Here is an 18,521-nt window from a genome sequence, read left to right as displayed (position 1 = left end):
TCATTACGACAACTGTTGCTCCCATTCTCTGAGCTTTGCTAACATACCATTTCTGTTTTCTCTTTATTATGGTCTGTAATCTTCATGCACCCCTCACTGGTCTGGAATGTAAATAAACAACTAGACATATTCAACTGTGTTTCCATTTCAGAAGCGTTCGAAGAAGTTCTTCTTTAATCTGACTGTGATGTACAATTTGGAGTTTTTTTATAGAAGTTGTTTACGACACACACACACACAGAGTCTACGGTGTATGCGTGGGGTCTCTTAAGGACATGTGTGCTAAACATTTTGATTTACTAAAATAAAGATCCCGCCATAAAAACACATATGCATGTTCACAGTTTTCCCTCTAACACATACAGTATATACAGTACATGCTGTACGTACCTCTCTCCTGAGCCATAGGTGAGCGTGTGATTGGCGGGTGGGATCCATCCGGTCCGTTCCCAGAGCTCTGTGGGGCCATGGTGGAACCTGCAGAAAGAAAATCCAGAGATTCATGTGCCACCACAATGACTCAACACATTGCAGGGTTACAAAATTGTCTTTGCAACAAAAGCTGTCACATTAAAAGCAGAAAGTGTGTTGTGTGGACTGAATTCTCTTCTTTGCATGAAAGTGAGGTCAGTAGAAAATGGATTTATATTTTCTTCTCAACTGGCTTGCCTGAAAATTGAAGGAAACTGCAGGAGCTATCGCAACAATAAAGAACTGAAGGACCCACTTTTGTCTTTCTCTCTGCTTTTCTTTCAATGGCACAAAGGTTATATGGTTCAAAAAGCTTTTTACCATTTGACTGATGACATAAATACAATAAGAAATCAGGATTAAGCTGAAGGTTTTATTTTGACTGAGGCTGCCCTGCCTTTGTTTCTTGAGCAGCGAGTGATAGGGTTAGAGGGTTTGACGCCAAATGTAACCTTTTACAGACACAATGAGAGCTCAGCACAGTCTCTACACATGAAGGTGTTTGTGATTCACTATTAGCAAAACGACAAATGCACTTCCAGAGGACATATCAAGTCATTCGACCCTTTGCCACTTCCTTGTATACGCATTAAAAACCAGAGCAATCCCCTATAGAAAACCAGAGCCATTTGAGGATCATTGATTAGGTGGTTGTGGTCTTTGGGCTGCGCCTGTTCCATTGAAATCCAATAGTGAGCTGAGGGTCTGATTAGGACAATGGCAGACAGAGACTATGGTGAATTGATTTGGCCCAGAGCAAGGAGAGAGATGGCAAATTAACCTTTTATCTTTGCATTCAGACCTGAGACAATGAGGGGAGGGAGAGACAAGGGGAAAACAGTTTTTTGGGTTGTTTTTTTTTTTTTAAAAAAGTGCAAAACTGGTGGTACGTTTCTGTGGATGAGGTGAATAATTCAGTGTTTGAATTGAATGTAGGTGGAACACAGCATGACCAAACATGTGGGAAACATGACGCTATTCAACTGTTCGTGTTCAGTGATTGTCAGCGCATATTTTTACAGTAACAGTATATGATTTGACTTGCTTCTTAAGAAATAGGGACACGGTATGTGCCAAGAGAACTCATTCACTCACACTGATACATTATGAAGTACAGTTGAGGTTCTGTATTAACACAATTTTGTTGCTACAATGTCCTTAAAACTCACAATGAATATAAATCCCTTGATTATAGAGTAAACACTTCACATTATTCAATCATGCAGTAAAAAGTGTGCTGTGCAAGCATGTGTGTGCATGTGTCTGGACATGTGTGTGTGTGTGTATGTGTGATGTGTCTGTCCACGGTAGCAGTAATACATGACTGGAGGTGGCACACTCTCCACATAAACAAACCCAATTAAGTCAACATAATTGCTTTGCATAAAACTGCATAAACAACATTTCCATCCACCAGGCCGCCTACACACATGCACTCACTCACGCACGCACACACACACACACACACACACACACACACACAAAGACGTAAAAGTAATTGCACAAACAAGTGTAAATAAACACTCTCAAGTACACAAGGAAAAACACGTAAGAGCACAAAGGCACAGGATAGGATAGGATATGTGCTGAAATATTCAAATATTCTCCCTCTCTCACAGGCACACAGACACACACAGACACACACATACACACACAGACAGACCCCCTGCCTCACACATGAATAGATCCAGCGGTGCTGCTTCAAAGAGAGAATATTCGATTAGTTAGTCTGTCAACATGTGGTGGGAGGGAAGGGGAAACGTCAGTGTGCAAACGTTGAAGCAACTCTGAGATAACACTAGAAACACTACCTACATGCCTCTATGTGTTTATGTGCTAATGGTTAAAAAAAATACTAAGGTTCAACAGTGTAAATAAAAGTAGCAATACCAAAATGTAAAAATACACCATTACAACTAAAAGTACTAAAGAGTAAAAAACCATACAAGCAGTAACAGGAAAGTGTTAAATGTAAAAGTATTCATCATGCACAACAACCCATGTCAGAATGTTTGTGATGATACATATAGTATATTATTATTGTGTTATTATTAATGATGCATTAGCTTGTAAGAGGCATTTTAATGTTGTAGCTGGTCAAGTGGGAGCAAATCTTAACTATTTTACATAGTGTTGGGAGTTTACAGTTTTTCTCCATTACTTACACATTACATTTTTCTAATTATAAGCACAATTGTCAAAACACATATAGTACCTCGTGTGTCTCATCTGTAAACCAGTTCTGCACAACACTAAGCACATTTCATCCACATGGCGCTCTCACTGCAAAACTCAAAAGTCCTGTTTGTCAAATGCTAAACACAATGTGTCACATTTCTTGGCACAGTTTTGATCAGTTATTTACATGTGTTTAAAATCAATAACTCATCTAGTTAAACTCTCAACACACCGACGCCGCAGTGATCCTGCTGGTGCCCTCGTGTCTGTTCTGTAAATGTTGCAGAAAGTGAGGATATCTACAGCATGTTTTCTGTTCCCAAATCATGCTGCTTTGTAGTATTTGTGTGTATCAACTGAATTCAGTAGTAGTTCTTGCACATTCTTTACCTGTGAAATGTTACAAATACGACACATCCTCATAATGAAAGGACCACATAGGTCGATTGTACTTGCACTCCAGAACGACTTTCTATGAAGCTAGACAGTGACAGTTAAATTTTGGCATTGAAAATAAAATTTGGCATTGAAAACAAAACCTGAACTGAAAAAGGAAACATTGGCATTGAAACACTAGTATTGGAAAAAGTTGTACTGGCACTGAAACAAGGACTGGCACTGAAAAAAGTTCCACTGAAAAATAAAACATTGCCATTAAAAAAAATTACAATCCTATTATCTTATTTTTTTTCATTTTTGGAGCCGCTGGCTGGGTGAGACCAGCCGGTCATCACGCAGCAGCAGCCCGGCTCCTGCGTCGTCATCCTGGGGAAAAAAAATGATCTGATGAACTGATCTGTGCAGCTCTTTGGTGATTTACCGCCGGCTCTAATGTCTCCACAGCATTTTGATATATGATATACTTCCTTTTGGGAAGATAAATGTTGGCCTCACAGATGAAATCTAACAATTGTAGTGTGAAAGAGAAGAGAGTGTGGCAGAGCACTTGTTTTCCCCCCCCTGTTTTTTTATTTTTTCTGTTCTACTTCAATTTGTATTTTTAGGTTTCAAAACACAAATGTTGCTGACTTTAAATGTGTATCCACCGCAAACTTCCCACATACATTTTTAGAAGTTAAAAAGATATACCATTACATTACCTAAGTTCATTTTGGTGTTGAAATGTGAGGTTTAGTTAAAACGGGGTGTATAAAATGTTAATGCAGTCGGTAATCTGGGCTTTATTTTAAGAAATGTGTGTCAACAATGGAGCAAAACTGTGCAATTATGCAATGCATCATATTTTATGAGCTGATCATATTTTTTTTTTTCTTTCATATTTTTGTATGTACAATCTAAATCGGCAAACAATGGAAATAGTACTTACAAGTACCTCAAATTTGTACTGAGGTATATTTGTGTAAATGTTTTTAGTTACTTTCTATCACTGGCGTGTATGTGTGTGCGTCATTTAAAGGAAAATGCTTCCTCCGCTGTGCAACTACACCCTTGTGTGTGCTTGTTTCTGCTTTACCACTAAAAAGTTTGGACACATCTTACCATCCTCTTAAATGAGAAAGTGTGTCCAAACTTTTGACTGGTACTGTATGAATATTAACACTTCATTGTGCTGTTTATACAGTATGTGTTTATGTGTCTGACTCGAGGAGCCTAAAGCTTCTTGGCGAGGGTCGTGGCCACTTGTTGCCCGAGGGAAAGATTTTGCTGCAATACAGTTTAGGGTGGGTGGGTAGTAAGGACTGAGTATGCTAGCAGGAGTTTACTGAACCCTTAAATTATGAAAGTCAACCTCATGATAAAGGCTAGCCTTTGTGTGTGTGTGTGTTTGTGTGTGTGCAGGGATGCATGCCAGGCACCGGCTATGCTGTCAGACCCTGTTTGTTTGGATGGCAGAGTGGTGGTGGCAGCAGCTTGTACTGTATGTGTGTGTGTGTATGTGAGTGCGTTTGTTTGTGTGAGAGTGTGCCTTTGTGCGAGTGCGTGCCACTATGAAGGTATAAATAGGAAACAGTGCCCTCCATGCTCCACTACTCTCTCCACATACCCGTGTAAATTGTCACCAGAGATGAGATTAACGCAATAACGTGAGTGTGTGTGTGTGTGTGAGAGAGAGAGAGAGAGAGAGAGAGGACAAAGAGGGGAAAGGAAGAAAGACAAGAAACAGAGAGCCTTGATGAGAAAGAGGAAATTGAAAAACAAATGAGAGAGGAGGAGTAGTATAGTTGATTTTGACAAGGCCTCACCCCTCCCTCCCTGTTTCTCTCCCATGAACGAGTGAAGCTTCGAGCACTTTGTAATTATTTCACTACCAATTACTGTCCAAACAAAGCCTCTTCTCAAATCTTCCCTAGCCTTCCTTTCTCCTCTCCTCTCCTCTCCTCTCCTCTCCTCTCCTCTCCTCTCCTCACTATCATTTTTAACAAGGTGCCATTAAATAATTACGTCCAAATAAAACAAACAGGCTCCACAGTGAGTCCTGGCACGTTTAATCTGTACCATTAATAATTCATATGCTGAATCTTTGACGTGCAGTTCTCCTCCGCGTGCTGCTGAGAAGGAGAGAGAGCTAAATGTCAGCAGGAACTGACTGTATTTCTTTCCTTGTCCACAAAAAAAAAGGCTATGAATGGCAATCTATAACAAATAAATGGTATGGAAATGCTTCTGCCATCCACGTCGTCCTCCTCTGACTGGTCGTGTGTGTGCAATTCAATGTTTGTGTCGATCCATTTGTAAGCTTGTCTGGCTGTAACTATGTGCGACATGTAACTTTCCGTGTACATGTGTGCGTTTTATAAGCGTGCGCGTGTCTTTTTGTAAATACTCGTCGGCGTTTGTGCTTTGAAATCATGAACTGTGCGCGTTTGCATGTGTATGTGCCGGATGTTTAAGCGTCTTTGTGTGTAAGCTTGTCTGCTTTTCGTGCATGTGTGTGTCTTTGTTCATCAGTGTGTATTCCTTATAGTGCTAGTGTTCCCATAGGTGCTCTATAACACAATTAGCACATGTGGCAATCAGTGGCATGGCAATATCTTGCTGTCCCGTTCCCTCAGCCCGCATCTTCATCCACCGTCTGCAATTTACACCTCCATGAGCGCCCAGCTGAGGACCCACATATAAACATACACAAATAACACACAAATGAAAATGACTTTATAAAAGAAACAAAAAAAACAATCCCTGTCACTTGCATCCGTACATGTTTTAATGGGAGTGATGGTTTCCGAGCATCTACGAAGCAAAGTCCTTTTATTTCTAATTAATTGTAACAGTTGTACGCTTACTTTCTTTCAGCAATTTAGATTCAGTACCAGCATATTTTGTGATTTTTGGTGGGATGTTTTTTAAAGTGCACATGTTTGTCTTTTAACACTGACCCGTCAGAGTTCATTAGGCTTTGATGGAGGCTTGTTGATGGAGTTTTACAAAGATAGAACTTGCTGTGTGAAGACCAAGAGTTGAACAGGAAGATATCTAGAACGACGATGCTCTTTGGAATGCCACTGAAGAGTCAAATAACTGTAATTTCCCCTTTGTAAAAAGGCACTTAGCGAGCACATCCATTTTCTACTACAAGGCAGCAGGGCCAAAAGTAATGGGAGTTCATTGCGTTTTTGGAGATAATGCTCCTCGCTAAAAACCCAATACACATTTTTAAATTTCTCTTCCGCAAGGACTGTCGAGGCAACCCTGAGTCTCCTTTGAAGAGAGGGAGTGTGGTCTTTGAAGCTTTTTTTCATCAGGGTTTCAAACGCAAATGCCGGGGAAGTTCAAAGCCGAGGGAGAGTACTTGTGGCCATATTTCTGTTTTGTTTCAGGGGCCTGGTAATATTAAGCTTAGGAGAAACTGTATGTGTGTGTGTGTGTGAGTGTGTGATTGGGTGTGTAATGTCGATGAAGAAAAGCCAACCAGAGAGTCAATGAAGAGACTTTTATTAATTGCAGATGAAAGGGAGGTTTGGGTGTGCATTAGCGGACATGTGTGTGAGTGTGCGCAGATATACTGTACACACAAAGATGCAGCGATGCCTCTGCTTGTCTAAGTGCACACTCACATACACACAAACACACACACTCTCTCTCTCTCTCTAAGTGTTTCTCACAAACACAGACCCCCCTGGAGCAGCGGGGGCCATTTTTGCTAAAGTGAGGTAACAGCAGCGAGCACTAATAAACCAGCGTAGAATACAGAGAAAGGGCTGCTTCAGCACCATCTCTTAATACAACCCTTAGGCTGTAAATGCACACACACCTGCACCATCCAACACACACACACACACACACACACACACACACACACCAAGGTAATATCCCCTTCTTGCCGTGTCTTTAGGGGGAAGAGGCAGATAAACAGCGGGCTCCAATAATGGTGGTTTAGATTTCAATGGGTGCGAGTCAATGCCTCTCCAAGCCGGGGGCTAATGCCAGTTAACTCTCCCTGTAGGGGAGGAGCGCGGGCCTGCAGTGGCCCGCAAAACAAGCGCTCTCCCAAGATCCTCATTACTTCAAGCGCTGAGTAGCAACTGTAAGTAAAGCAAAACTGCAGCTTAAGCTAAAAAACAGCAAGCGGGATGCGGGGGAGAGAGAGCGATGGAGTGAGAGAAAGCAAGAAAATAGGTGTTGGGGAGGGAAAATAATTGTGCACTGTGCTCCGGTTAGGGTTTTCCAGTCGGACGGAGTTAGAATGGGATTTCTCTAAATGGCTAACGCAGCAAGCAGGCTTGTTTTTCTTTCTTTTTTTTTTTCTGTTTTGGCCGACAGTGTGCTTTGTGAATATAATGCCTGCGGGGAGGGCATTTTGCTGTTTCACTTCGAACACGAGCAGCCATCAGGAGAAGAGACAGAAGCATGTGGGAGCGGGGAAAAAGAGTGGGGTAGTGGTGGTGGTGGAGGGGATAGGGGGGGGGTGTTGATGTGTGGATGGGGATGGGAAAGAGAAGTAAAAAAAAAAAAAAAAAAAAAAAAAAAAAAGGAGGACAGAAGTGGAGAAAGAGAGCTGGAGGAGAGATGTGGAGAAATAAAAAGGGAGGAACAGAGGCAAGAATGTGGATGGAAAATTCAGCCTTGTTCCTCAGTGGGAGGCCTGTACCACAGCAACGCTCTGAGCGAAGAAAGCAGCGGAGACAAACAGAGATAGGGAGGAAAGGGTGGGGACGAGGGAACGTGAGACACAAGAGAGAACATAAGAGAAAGCGAGCACGATAAAAATAATGAGAGAAAGAGAGAGGGACAGGGACAGCCACAGGCAGTGTTCCCACCACGCAGCCTCTCAGGGAGTGGTGTGACTAGAAAACTCGCCTGGTTCCACACACTCTACACTGCAAAACACACTTGCATAAAAACTCAACCCCCATACCCTCTCCCACAGCTTTCTTGTAATAACTTTTACCACTAACAGAGGAAAAATATAAGTTTTGGTTGAGCATCCCCGCGGCATCTTTTCTGGTCCGATATTTCGCTGCTTGCAAATGAGTTCCTCTCTCTCGTCGGGAAAGTCGTTTACTGACATTGTTTTTTAGAAATGGACACATTTAAGCATGCAAATCTGATCTAAGGTCATCGCTGCGGTTCCTTCCAGGCGTCTGTGCTTGAACTTTGACCTTGTTGTAGAAAAAGACCAATACCATTGCAAACTTCTGTGGTTCTCATTACCATAATTTGAGAGAGAAATGTATTTTCTTAAATGAAAAACTTAATGCAAACCACAGGCTAGGCTGGGGGATGATGTAAAGGACAAGAGCAGATGTAAAGCGGGTTGGTGGAGATTCATAGGGAAGGACCCCTTGAGCGAACAAACTGGACAGGACCTGGCCTTCTCTCCCTCTCTGTCTCCCACCCTCTATCTATCCCTCCTTCCCCTCTCCCTCCTCCACTCGCCCTGACCTCTCTGTCCTTTTCTAGGCCCTGGAAGCACTTGAAGCGAAGCGCAGATAAACAGCTTAAACTCTCCCGAGCGCTCGCCCGCGAGCTCCAATCACCTCTTTAGAAGAAAATAAAAACTTGGAGGGGTGAGGAGAGATGAGGGAGGAGGGAGGGGAGAGAGAGGAGAGGGGAAGGAGGGAGGGCAGACAGGCGCTATTAACCGGACCTCGGAGGGCCTCAGCGGAGAGAGAAGAAGAGAGAGAAAAATAGAAGAGAGAGAGAGAGATGAGTATTTGTGATTTTCTGCAGCAGATAGAGCGAGCTGGGCCACGGAGGGGTGTGGATGTGCTCTGTGTCAATTAGTAGCTGCAAAATGTGGAAAAGTATTGCAGTTTGGCCTTCAAAGGCTGGCACGCAGACACAAATGTGTAAACACAGGCGGGCACACAGACACAGACGAAAATACCACCAAACACGGAGCAGATCTGAAAATGAGCACAAACACAGACAGTGCCAATCTAGTTTACTTTGTTTCTGTTACAGCCTTCGAGTCTAAAACAAGCACATCGCCATGGTGACAGGGACATAAGGTTACTACTTATTTTCTAAGTCGTTAAACCTGTCTTATTTTTTTTACAAAACAAAGCTTGATTGGAGAAAATTAGTTCTGATAAAATATCCTGCTCCTCTTACTCAGTTCAACAGTTTCTCATTGTATGCACAGACAGATGGCAAATTAAAAGAAAAACCTGAGTAACTGAGTGGAAAAACAAAAGCAAATGCCTCCAGAAAGGGCACGACAGGTCACTAATGGTTTGGTGATTATGAAAATGATGTGAATCATATGCTATGGCGTTGACAGTTACAAGATTTCGACCTAGTTGAACATCTATCGGAGAGGCACTGAAGAGCAGTATATTTTGTCGACGCTGAGATTTGTTGAGGGATTTTCCGTCGCACGGCGGCAGGCTGGGTGCGCGTCTCTGTGCCTCATCAACTCTGTCCTATCAGCGACGGTGAACCGAGCTGATGACAACTGGGTTTTCTGTGCTCTGTTTGTGTGAAGTTTCATTTAGTATGTGACGCCATACTGACAGGTTGTCAACCTGGCGACAACTTGTCAAACCTGCCTATGTACACACTCCAAACTCCACAAACACCATGTTATCTCCACCTAGAAATATCCAGGAAATGCAGAGTTTGGAATTCCAAACACACTCATATAAATCTGCATTTTTGATGGATTCTGTGTCTCCTGCCATTAAGACCCAGAGACTCTAAAAGCTGAACTTTTTCAAGACCTTGTGTTCGGCAGTTTGACTCTCTCTCTCCCACAGTTCACAGTCTGTGATGGAAACTTGAATGCCAGCGCTCTGTTCCGCCCCACATCCATCCGGATGAGAGACGAATGTCTGCTTGCCTTGTCCCAGATGTCTCATGGAAGGAGACAAATATTCTGAGGATGCACTGAATTGCTTCAGAGACACTGGGAGGAAGGATGTGTGTGTGTGTGTGAGAGAGAGAGAGAGCTTGTTTTTGCGTGTGTGTGTGTGTGTGTGTGTGCATACGAGGTGGAGGAAGAGGAGGGGGAGGTTGGCGGTTGAGCAATGTGATTTCTGCTCGACTGTCACAAATCTAGCGCAACAGGAAAATCAATTTGGCCCTGTGTGTGCCTTTTTGGCTCCGGGAGAGAATCCAAATAGCAAGGCGAGGCCCGGATAATGTTACAGTGTATTGGATTTGCTTCATGGAGAGACAGAGAGAGAAGGACTGAGAGAGAAAGAGAGAGGGAGGGAGAAAAGACGAAAAGAAGTGTGGAGACGAGGGAATCACAGGCGTGCCGTGCAGCTCCGACAAGATAGATTTGTGCAAGTGCATGGGTGTATGATAGGCTGGCAAAATCTGTCAGTCTTCCCCTCTCTCTCATTCTGTCTGGCTCTTTCATGCACACACACACACACACACACACACACACACACACACAAAGACACACAGACGACACTGTCACTCATCAAAGCAAGAGAGCATATATAGGTGATTTATATGTGCAACCATATAAGTGTAGTGTGAAACCATGAAATACGCAGTTTGTAAGTATGTGTGCTCATGTGCTGTTATGTATGCTTTACACGCCTTCGATGTCATTTTTTTGGTGTGTGTGTGTGTGTGTGTGTGCATGCCTGCGTGTGTGTGTGTGTTTGACAGCCAGGTGAAAGGATGACATGATGAAATTGCTCCTCTCTGACCGCTGTCAAGGGTAGCGTGTGTCCTGTGAGTGCTCAGCCGTGTGACATGTCGCATCACTCCACCAAGTGAGGCTGACCGGTGACACACATATTTACACACACACACACGCACACATACATACACACACATACAGGTACACACATAAACATACGTGTGCACACATTTTGCCATCAAAAAGATGGATTTTAGTTTGTATTTAAAGGAATTATCCATCTTGATAAACTTTAAAACTTTTGCTGCTACGACCTTACGTTTTACTTTACTGGATCATTTTGTTGTTTAGTGTATTTCTTTGGAATTTATGTGTATAATTAACCATAAAGACAATATGACAACACATTATGACTACAATTGAGTTTAACAGGAGAAAAAATGTCATTACCTAAAACATCAATGTAAACAATAGATATTTACTTCAGTCACAGGGCAGAATCCTTCGTAGCAGAGCCAGTGATACCACTTTCTCCACTGACAGTCTTATTAATGGACCATAATGCAATTTGTTATGTTTTGACTGTTTCTTGACTGAAGCTCAAAGTAGTGTGGATAAAAACTTGTTTTATTTTTCACACTAATTAATTAGCTTATTAATGTTTGGCTTGTTTTGTTGATTTAGTGGACACTGTTGTTCAAAAACTGGTTTGAATAATGAAGAAGGTGGTTCACGCAGACGCAGAGGTAACATTGGCGGGAGTAAGAAACAACACACACACACAAACACACACATAAACACACACACACACAGTGTTGCTTGCTTACTCTTTGGCTCCCTCCTCTCCTCACTGACTTGTACCGAACTAAAACGACAACATTAACTAAAGTGTCCTAACTTGTGATGAAGTGTTAGAAAGCGGAGCGTTAGTAATCAGATGTGTGCTAACCACATTAGTTCTCCTGTGTCTCTCTTAGGCTGGATGCTCCTTGATCTAATTCAAACTGATTGTAGTACAGCCGCTAAAACATGCCAGATGTTACTCACTGCTCCACGCTTTATCACCATTTATTTGGCATGGGGAATATTTTTAAATATTTTCTTATTAATCACGTCCCAGCGATCGGTTTCGCTTCCCATCTTTGCCGCCTCATTCCGGATTCTCGTCATGATTCTTGGCACGAGCGTCTGGAAAACCACCGTCCTAGTTTTTCATTAGTGTCAATCACTCTGGTAAGCGGCTGCGAGGAGAGGAAGAGGAGGTGGAGGAGCTGGCATCGGGATGGTAACCCTAGATTTGCGAAAGATCTCACGAGAGTGACCATTTTAACCCAAACCATGATCTTTCCCTAACCCTAACCAAGTGGTTTTTTTTTTGGCCTAAACCTAACCAGACCCTAACTACAGCGTTGCCACATCATAAAATATAATTATTTTGTACAATGACAAACAACTCGCACAATGAATGAACAATGCAGACAAATCTCACAAAATTTTTAAAATCTAGGGTTACCAGCTAGATGCGACCCATCAGGATCTCGCTCAAGACATTTTGCCCCACCTCGTCAGAGTGACTGACAGGTCTGAGACATGCTGATACGCCGGTCAAACGCTCAGTCGGGCAGAGAGGTGGCTGGATGACGGGGAGGCCAGGCGGGAACGGCGCGCACACGCACGCACACATTCATATGCCTGTCGGAGGCAAATCAAATCCACACTCTTTTATTATGCTCAGTGTTTATCTAAATGGTTACGTGCTCTGCTATGGCCTCGGGAGACAGACAGACACACCGTGCATTGTCTGATAATCCTGTTGGTGTCTTGTTTGGTCTGCCATATCTTGGATAAGGCTACAAATCAGATGGGAGGTCCTCCACTACCAGACAGTCTCAATTCATTAACACTCAAAGTGGAGAGGAAATACTGTCCGGATATATAAATGTTGGAAATACTTGTGCGATCCACAGGTAGAAGGGAGATGGACTTCATTAAAATTCCACTGCAATGTAGTGATGTGCTTCTACAATACTGTGATCAAAGACTTAACAAATCCCTACTATGCAAGGACAAAAAACTGTGTCAAGAAAATGAATGAGACATATTCCATGAAGTGCTCTGCACTAAGCTGTAATATTCTTCAGCAGTCTAAATTAGTTTTTGACAAGGACCAGAGATATCAAAGTCTAGACATGCTGGATTGATATTATTTGGTCTTCTGCTGCAGTGTGCACTCAGCCTCATCCTCTGTCTAAACTGGCAGAATGAAAATTGATCTGGATGGATTATACGGTGAGTTGGAGATAAGAAAAAAAAGAGATGCTATTAAAGCAGGATGTTGCCACCTTTATGTTTTGGGTCATCTGGTTGCCTCCAAAGAGGTCATACCAAGCTCAGCTTATACATATGTATAATATGCTGGGCAATCATATTTAATTAAAACACTGATTAAGAAAGAAAAAAATTAGGTTCCCCTCTGTGACCCTATTTTTTCCTGGTCTGGTTTATTTGTTTACAGAATGCTTCAGCCTAGCAATAGACGGGGCAAAACATGCACACATGTAAATGTCTGCATGTTGTTATTTGAGGAAACTAGTATACCTATTCTGCTTCAGGGTAAGTTTTTCTCATGACCTTTTTAAAATCCTCTTTAAATGCACATATTTAAAAAACAAATGAAATCAGGCTTGGGTCTTTAAATAGCAAAATAAATGGAAAGGTCAAGCAGAAATATAGGTGTGATAACTGCAAAATGCTTACAGCAGCAACAAGTTTACTAATGGTTCTCCCTCAAAGACACATAAAATATGATTTTCAAAGAGGTTATCAACACGGAATCACATGGGTCTGGCCACGCCCCAATCTGTGATGTCACAGAAGCTATTTTTCAGTAGCTGTCAAAGGTAATACACCTGATGTGACATCACTGACTGTCTAATTTGCTTTCAAACAGCAGCTCCTTGTTTGATGGCACAAAGCAATTTCCCTTTAAGCTGTAAAGCAATTTTGCCAATTTCCCAGGGAATACAACATGGTGGTACACGATGTAAAATGCAGTGTAGTGTCTGGTTCAGGCTGCAAATCTTCTCAGTGCTTGTCTTGTTTGTTTGTGGTGATTAAACTAATAAAGTTAGAACGCTACAAGTTGCACCTTTCATCAAGCTGAAATCAGATTATCATGATGCATGTGAGCATACTTTTAGAGGAACTGATGGGAACTCTACCTGGTGCGGTGGTGTTGGCAGAGGGTCCACTGGCAGGAGAGATGGGCCCAGAGCCTGATCGGGACTGCTGGGACTGAGTGGAGCCTGCAGGCGAGCCCACGGGGGAGGGAGAGGGCCCGCTCCTCTGGCTGTGGAGGTGCGGGGAGGCGTGGGGGGAGAAGGGGGACTGTCCCTGGTTACTGGCACCTCCTTGCTCCCCTTGGCTACTACTGCTGCTGCTGGAGGAGCCGCCGGTGTTGACGGTTGAGCCCAGACCAGACTCTGTCCCTGTGGGGAGGTCATCAATCGAGCCAGACAGATCCTGGAACAGAAGGATTTACAGTGAGTATTTATGAAGCTCAACCAAGCATTGGATGAGAGGCGACGTGCAGCAGGTGGCGAATTCAAAAGTAAGCTCAAGCAAGCACAAAATTTTACCGCTAAATATATCATGATAAAACAGTATACTACTGCAAACATTTCAGCATGGTTCAAATATGATTGTTTGGCTGAAACACCTGATTGTATAATATATAAAAGTGAAAGCAAAGTTTCAATATATTACCAATGCTATCACTACACGCATTACTGGTTAGTAGTTTAAACAATTATTCTGCGCGTGCACAGGGTTTGACTTTTCCGTGACCTTCTGTAATGACTGAGATAAAGTTTCCACAGTCTTAGTGACAGCGGTTAATACAGCAGAGGAGCAAGAACATTACACACAGAAGAAGCCACAACCGTACACTTGCTGCTGTGGTGAAAATGAATTGTAATGGGCTTTCATTCAGACCAAGGGTGAGTTCACATTACAGTTTTCATTCCCTGTGGTGAGAGGACGACTGTGTATTTGTGTGTGTGTGTGTGTATGTGTGTCCTCCCCCTTCTGAACTGATTCCAGGGAATCCCCACCAATACTGCTGACAGAATACTCACTGCATAAAAGTGTTGAGTGTGGGAGTGAGTGAGAGGAGTACGAAAGATGGAAGAGAGGCAGTGGTAGAAGTAAAGAGAAGGCCAGATGTGATGCGAAGTGATGGCTGCCCTGTAACCACACATTACACACAAACACACACACACACACACACATTCCCAGACTAGCGGCTGTGCCCCAGCTGTAGCTGAATATGGAGGAAGTCACCTGTGAGTAACCCCGGTTTCCTGGCTGGTGCCCACTTGGGGAAGAAGGGGAAGAGTTGCGGGTGTATGCCGGCTGATCCTACCTTCTATACCAGGCCTGTTGACCCTTCACGCCAGTCCCACCTGAGCCTTGTGCACCCATTACTGTCACCACAGACAGATATGTGTCTTGTCTGTTTGTGAGTCACCTAGAGCTTTTACTATAGGGTCTCAAAATCTAAATTACACCAACTGTACACTTCCAAAAGTATCAAACAAATGCTGTTACAATTATGTGTGCATATGTACACATGTATACCCATAGTATACGACTTTTTTTCCACTTTTTTTGTTATAGTGTTAACTTCTATGTAATTCTAACTTTATTCTAATTCTAACGTAAGAAACATGTTGTTTAACAGAAACACAATAATTCAGGCTTCAGGCCTAAATATGTAGATTCTACAACACAGGGTTTGGAATCTCTTTCATACAGGGATGGTTAAATGTATAAGAATATATATATAAGATATTGAATATTGCAAAAAAAATAAATTCAATCTAAAACTAGTGGAATCAACACAAGAAATATTTGTCAAACCCTGCAATTCTTGAATGCACTGGCTGTGACTCAAAACAAAGGATTTGTTTTGAATTGATTCAGCTCTGTCATACTGTCACTTCTATGTCAACAGCAGGCAAACACTGTACTTTTTCTCATTACCCTAGCACCGCGTTACACCGCATAAAAAGTCAGACAAGCATCTTCCATCTCCCTGCTATGTGTCCCCCATGTGGAACAGTTGATCCATGGCTGCTTGTTTTGCTTAATGCGCTCTCAACGGTGACACACAAAGCCTTTGTTTTCCATCATGCTGCTGCGAGTGCCCACCCACTCTGCCAGCCTGCCAGTCTGTTGCCTGGCATTATCTACCCTCGCTCCACTGAGCACATGGGCCACTCGCTTTCCTGTCTCTCTTTCTCACCCCTGGTACCATTCCCTGTCTCAGCCAATCGTTTCCCCCAGTAGTCTGAGCTGAGTGATGTAATACGCTGCCTCCACCAATAGGGCTGAATGTTATTTTCAACCGACCGGCTGCGTGCCATTTGACACACTGGGGTTACCATGAGAGCTGGTGTAACCATGGCGATGGCTTTTCCGAAATACCGAGAGCTAGCCTGACGCACAGCTAGGTTGTTAACCCACAGGCTAATCGTGTGAATGGATGGGAATAATTGCATTTCACCTAATTGGGTGCAGTTGCCAGCTCTTCCAGTGGCAGTTTAAGGGTGGGAAAATGCGTACCAGTAATTCGTTTAGAGGCTGTTAGGCTCATTTGGATTATACACACACTTGAGCACAGCTGTGTGGCCCAAGACCAAAATAGTAGCAGCACTATATAACATGAAAGGGTGGTAAACCTTAACACCCGTAGACTAAATGTCATTTGTAAATACCCCATTATGGTTGCTGAAACACTACCGTAAAAAAGTCATTTCACAATCGGCATAATTCATTTATGAACACATACGCCCTTCCTCCGCATGTACACTTAATCCTTGTCAAGGGCCACAGAGCGTTGTGTTACCTGGCTAACTGTCTACTATATAGTCATGTGTAAAGAATCGAAGCCAGCCAGCCAGCTAACCAGCCAGGCAGGCATGCGGTTGGAGGATCCAAACGCCCAACAATCTGGGGCCCCAATCCAAAGTGGCCCAAATCCAATTTGTTTGGCTCAGGGCTGCAAATTGCTCTGTGCATTGAGTCTCCAAATAGCTGTCAACCACTCCCGCTTGGCGTCCTGTATCGCTTAATTCGCTCCTGGAGCATGTAATTGTCATAATAAGAAAAATATTGAGGTGATAATAACCAGTTACTTTGAGATGCCCCCCGCCCGCCTCAAGACACACACACATACAGTCGCATATACGCACATAATGGGCCGAGACTGCCGTCTACACATTTCACACAACATTGGAGAGGCAGTCGCTCGTGACCCTTCACCTCACTGGTGTTGGCGCCTGCCTGCACTCTCTCCTTTAGTGTGTCTGTGTATGTGTGTGTGTGTGGGTGTGTGTTTGTGTGACAGGCAGACAGGCTGCTGGGCTGTCACAGCGAGACATGCTTGAGTACTGATGTGGCCGAGGGGACAGATGAGGCTACACACTCCCCATCCCATCCCTCACTCATACTACTGACCTGCTCTAACTCTCACACACCCACACACTCACGCACACACACACACACACACACACACACACACACACACACACACCAGCAGGATATACGGCATCAGTGCGAAGCAGGGAGCTGTCACATCCAGCAAACTGTGGGCCTTTTTCCCCTGACCATGGTGCTGATGTTGTCTCCTCTTACCACACACAGGGAATTAATCAAAGTTGCTATGGTAGAAGGCACCAAGCGTGTGTGTGAGAGAGTGTGTGTGTGTGTGTGTGAAAGTGGTGCTCTGTCTAGACAGGGAGGAGCCAATGGCTGCAGCTCCTTGTGGGCTACAGGAAAAGAGAACGACTGGAGAAACTGGCTACTTCTCTCTCTCTCCTTGTCTCTCTCACACATGCACACACACACACGCACACACACACACACACCCACCCACACACCCACATATCTATTTTTCTGTCTCTCTCTGTCTGCCCCAGTCAGAGGGATAGTATGGCTGAGGGCTCTGCACCAGATGGTTAGCAAGCTAACTAGAGCCTGAAACACAAACTCAAACACAGCAACGGAGCACTGTGAGCGGTGACACTCAAACAACCTCCCATCTGGTTTGAAACAGCAGAGAACTAAAATATGGACTTTGCTTCACAGATTTTATAAACTCAGCAGCAATTATTCACCTTGACATTTGACTGACAGGTTTCATTTATTTGATTCTGACCATATAAAATTCTCTCTGAGAGGAGTAATGTCACTTCATCACATAATAATGTCACTTTTTTTTACCACAAAGTAAAAATACATCCACCCTAATATAGTGGATGTAAATGGAATTTTATTTCTGGTGCTTGCAGCATTGAACAATGACATTTAAAAAATTCAGCAGCAACATTTCCTTCGAAACTGTGTCCCTTTTTACTCGGGATAACCCGCAGAACAGCTGTCAACTGTTTTTTTATGGGGACTATTTCTGTTTCTGGAAAAGAGATGTTGCTGTTGAATTTTTTAAATGTCATTTTTCAATGCTGTGAGCAACACAGATGGAATTCTACTCACTCTCATTGTATTAGGGTGGAAGTGGAAATATCACAGACAAGCTTGCCCAAGAGAAACTAGAACATCCTGTATTCTCAGGATCTACCCTCTGGTTCAAACATGCCCCCGTGCTCGTTATCCCTCCCAGACTCCACCTGAGCACCCACAAGTGGGCACAGCAGTGGTTAATGTCAGGGGGCTGTACGGGTGTCTTGTTGTCCTGAATGTGTGCAAGTTGCCACATGTGCTCATTTACAGTGCATGTATAGCATGAAAATATATGGGTACGATGTATTGGCTACTACTGCTATTTTCGTACGTACTTTTCTTACGGTAT

General features: G+C 43.3%; 1 protein-coding gene across 8 annotated transcripts in view; it reads right to left on the bottom strand.

Annotated features, from left to right (window-relative positions):
* LOC122998064 (AT-rich interactive domain-containing protein 1B-like) overlaps positions 1 to 18,521 on the bottom strand; it is a 208,881-nt gene that overhangs the window by 42,384 nt on the left and 147,976 nt on the right. For all 8 annotated transcript variants that reach the window (XM_044374640.1, XM_044374642.1, XM_044374641.1 and 5 more), the window contains 2 exons: positions 13,873 to 14,173; positions 391 to 477 (listed from right to left, as the gene is read on the bottom strand). In XM_044374640.1, the coding sequence (XP_044230575.1) occupies positions 391 to 477; positions 13,873 to 14,173 (388 nt within the window). The remainder of the gene's footprint in view (positions 1 to 390; positions 478 to 13,872; positions 14,174 to 18,521) is intronic.

The sequence above is a fragment of the Thunnus albacares genome, chromosome 15 (assembly GCF_914725855.1).
Source record: "Thunnus albacares chromosome 15, fThuAlb1.1, whole genome shotgun sequence".
Lineage (NCBI taxonomy): Eukaryota > Metazoa > Chordata > Actinopteri > Scombriformes > Scombridae > Thunnus > Thunnus albacares.
Note: the sequence above shows the minus strand (reverse complement) of the source record. Positions and strands in the feature narration are given on the sequence as shown.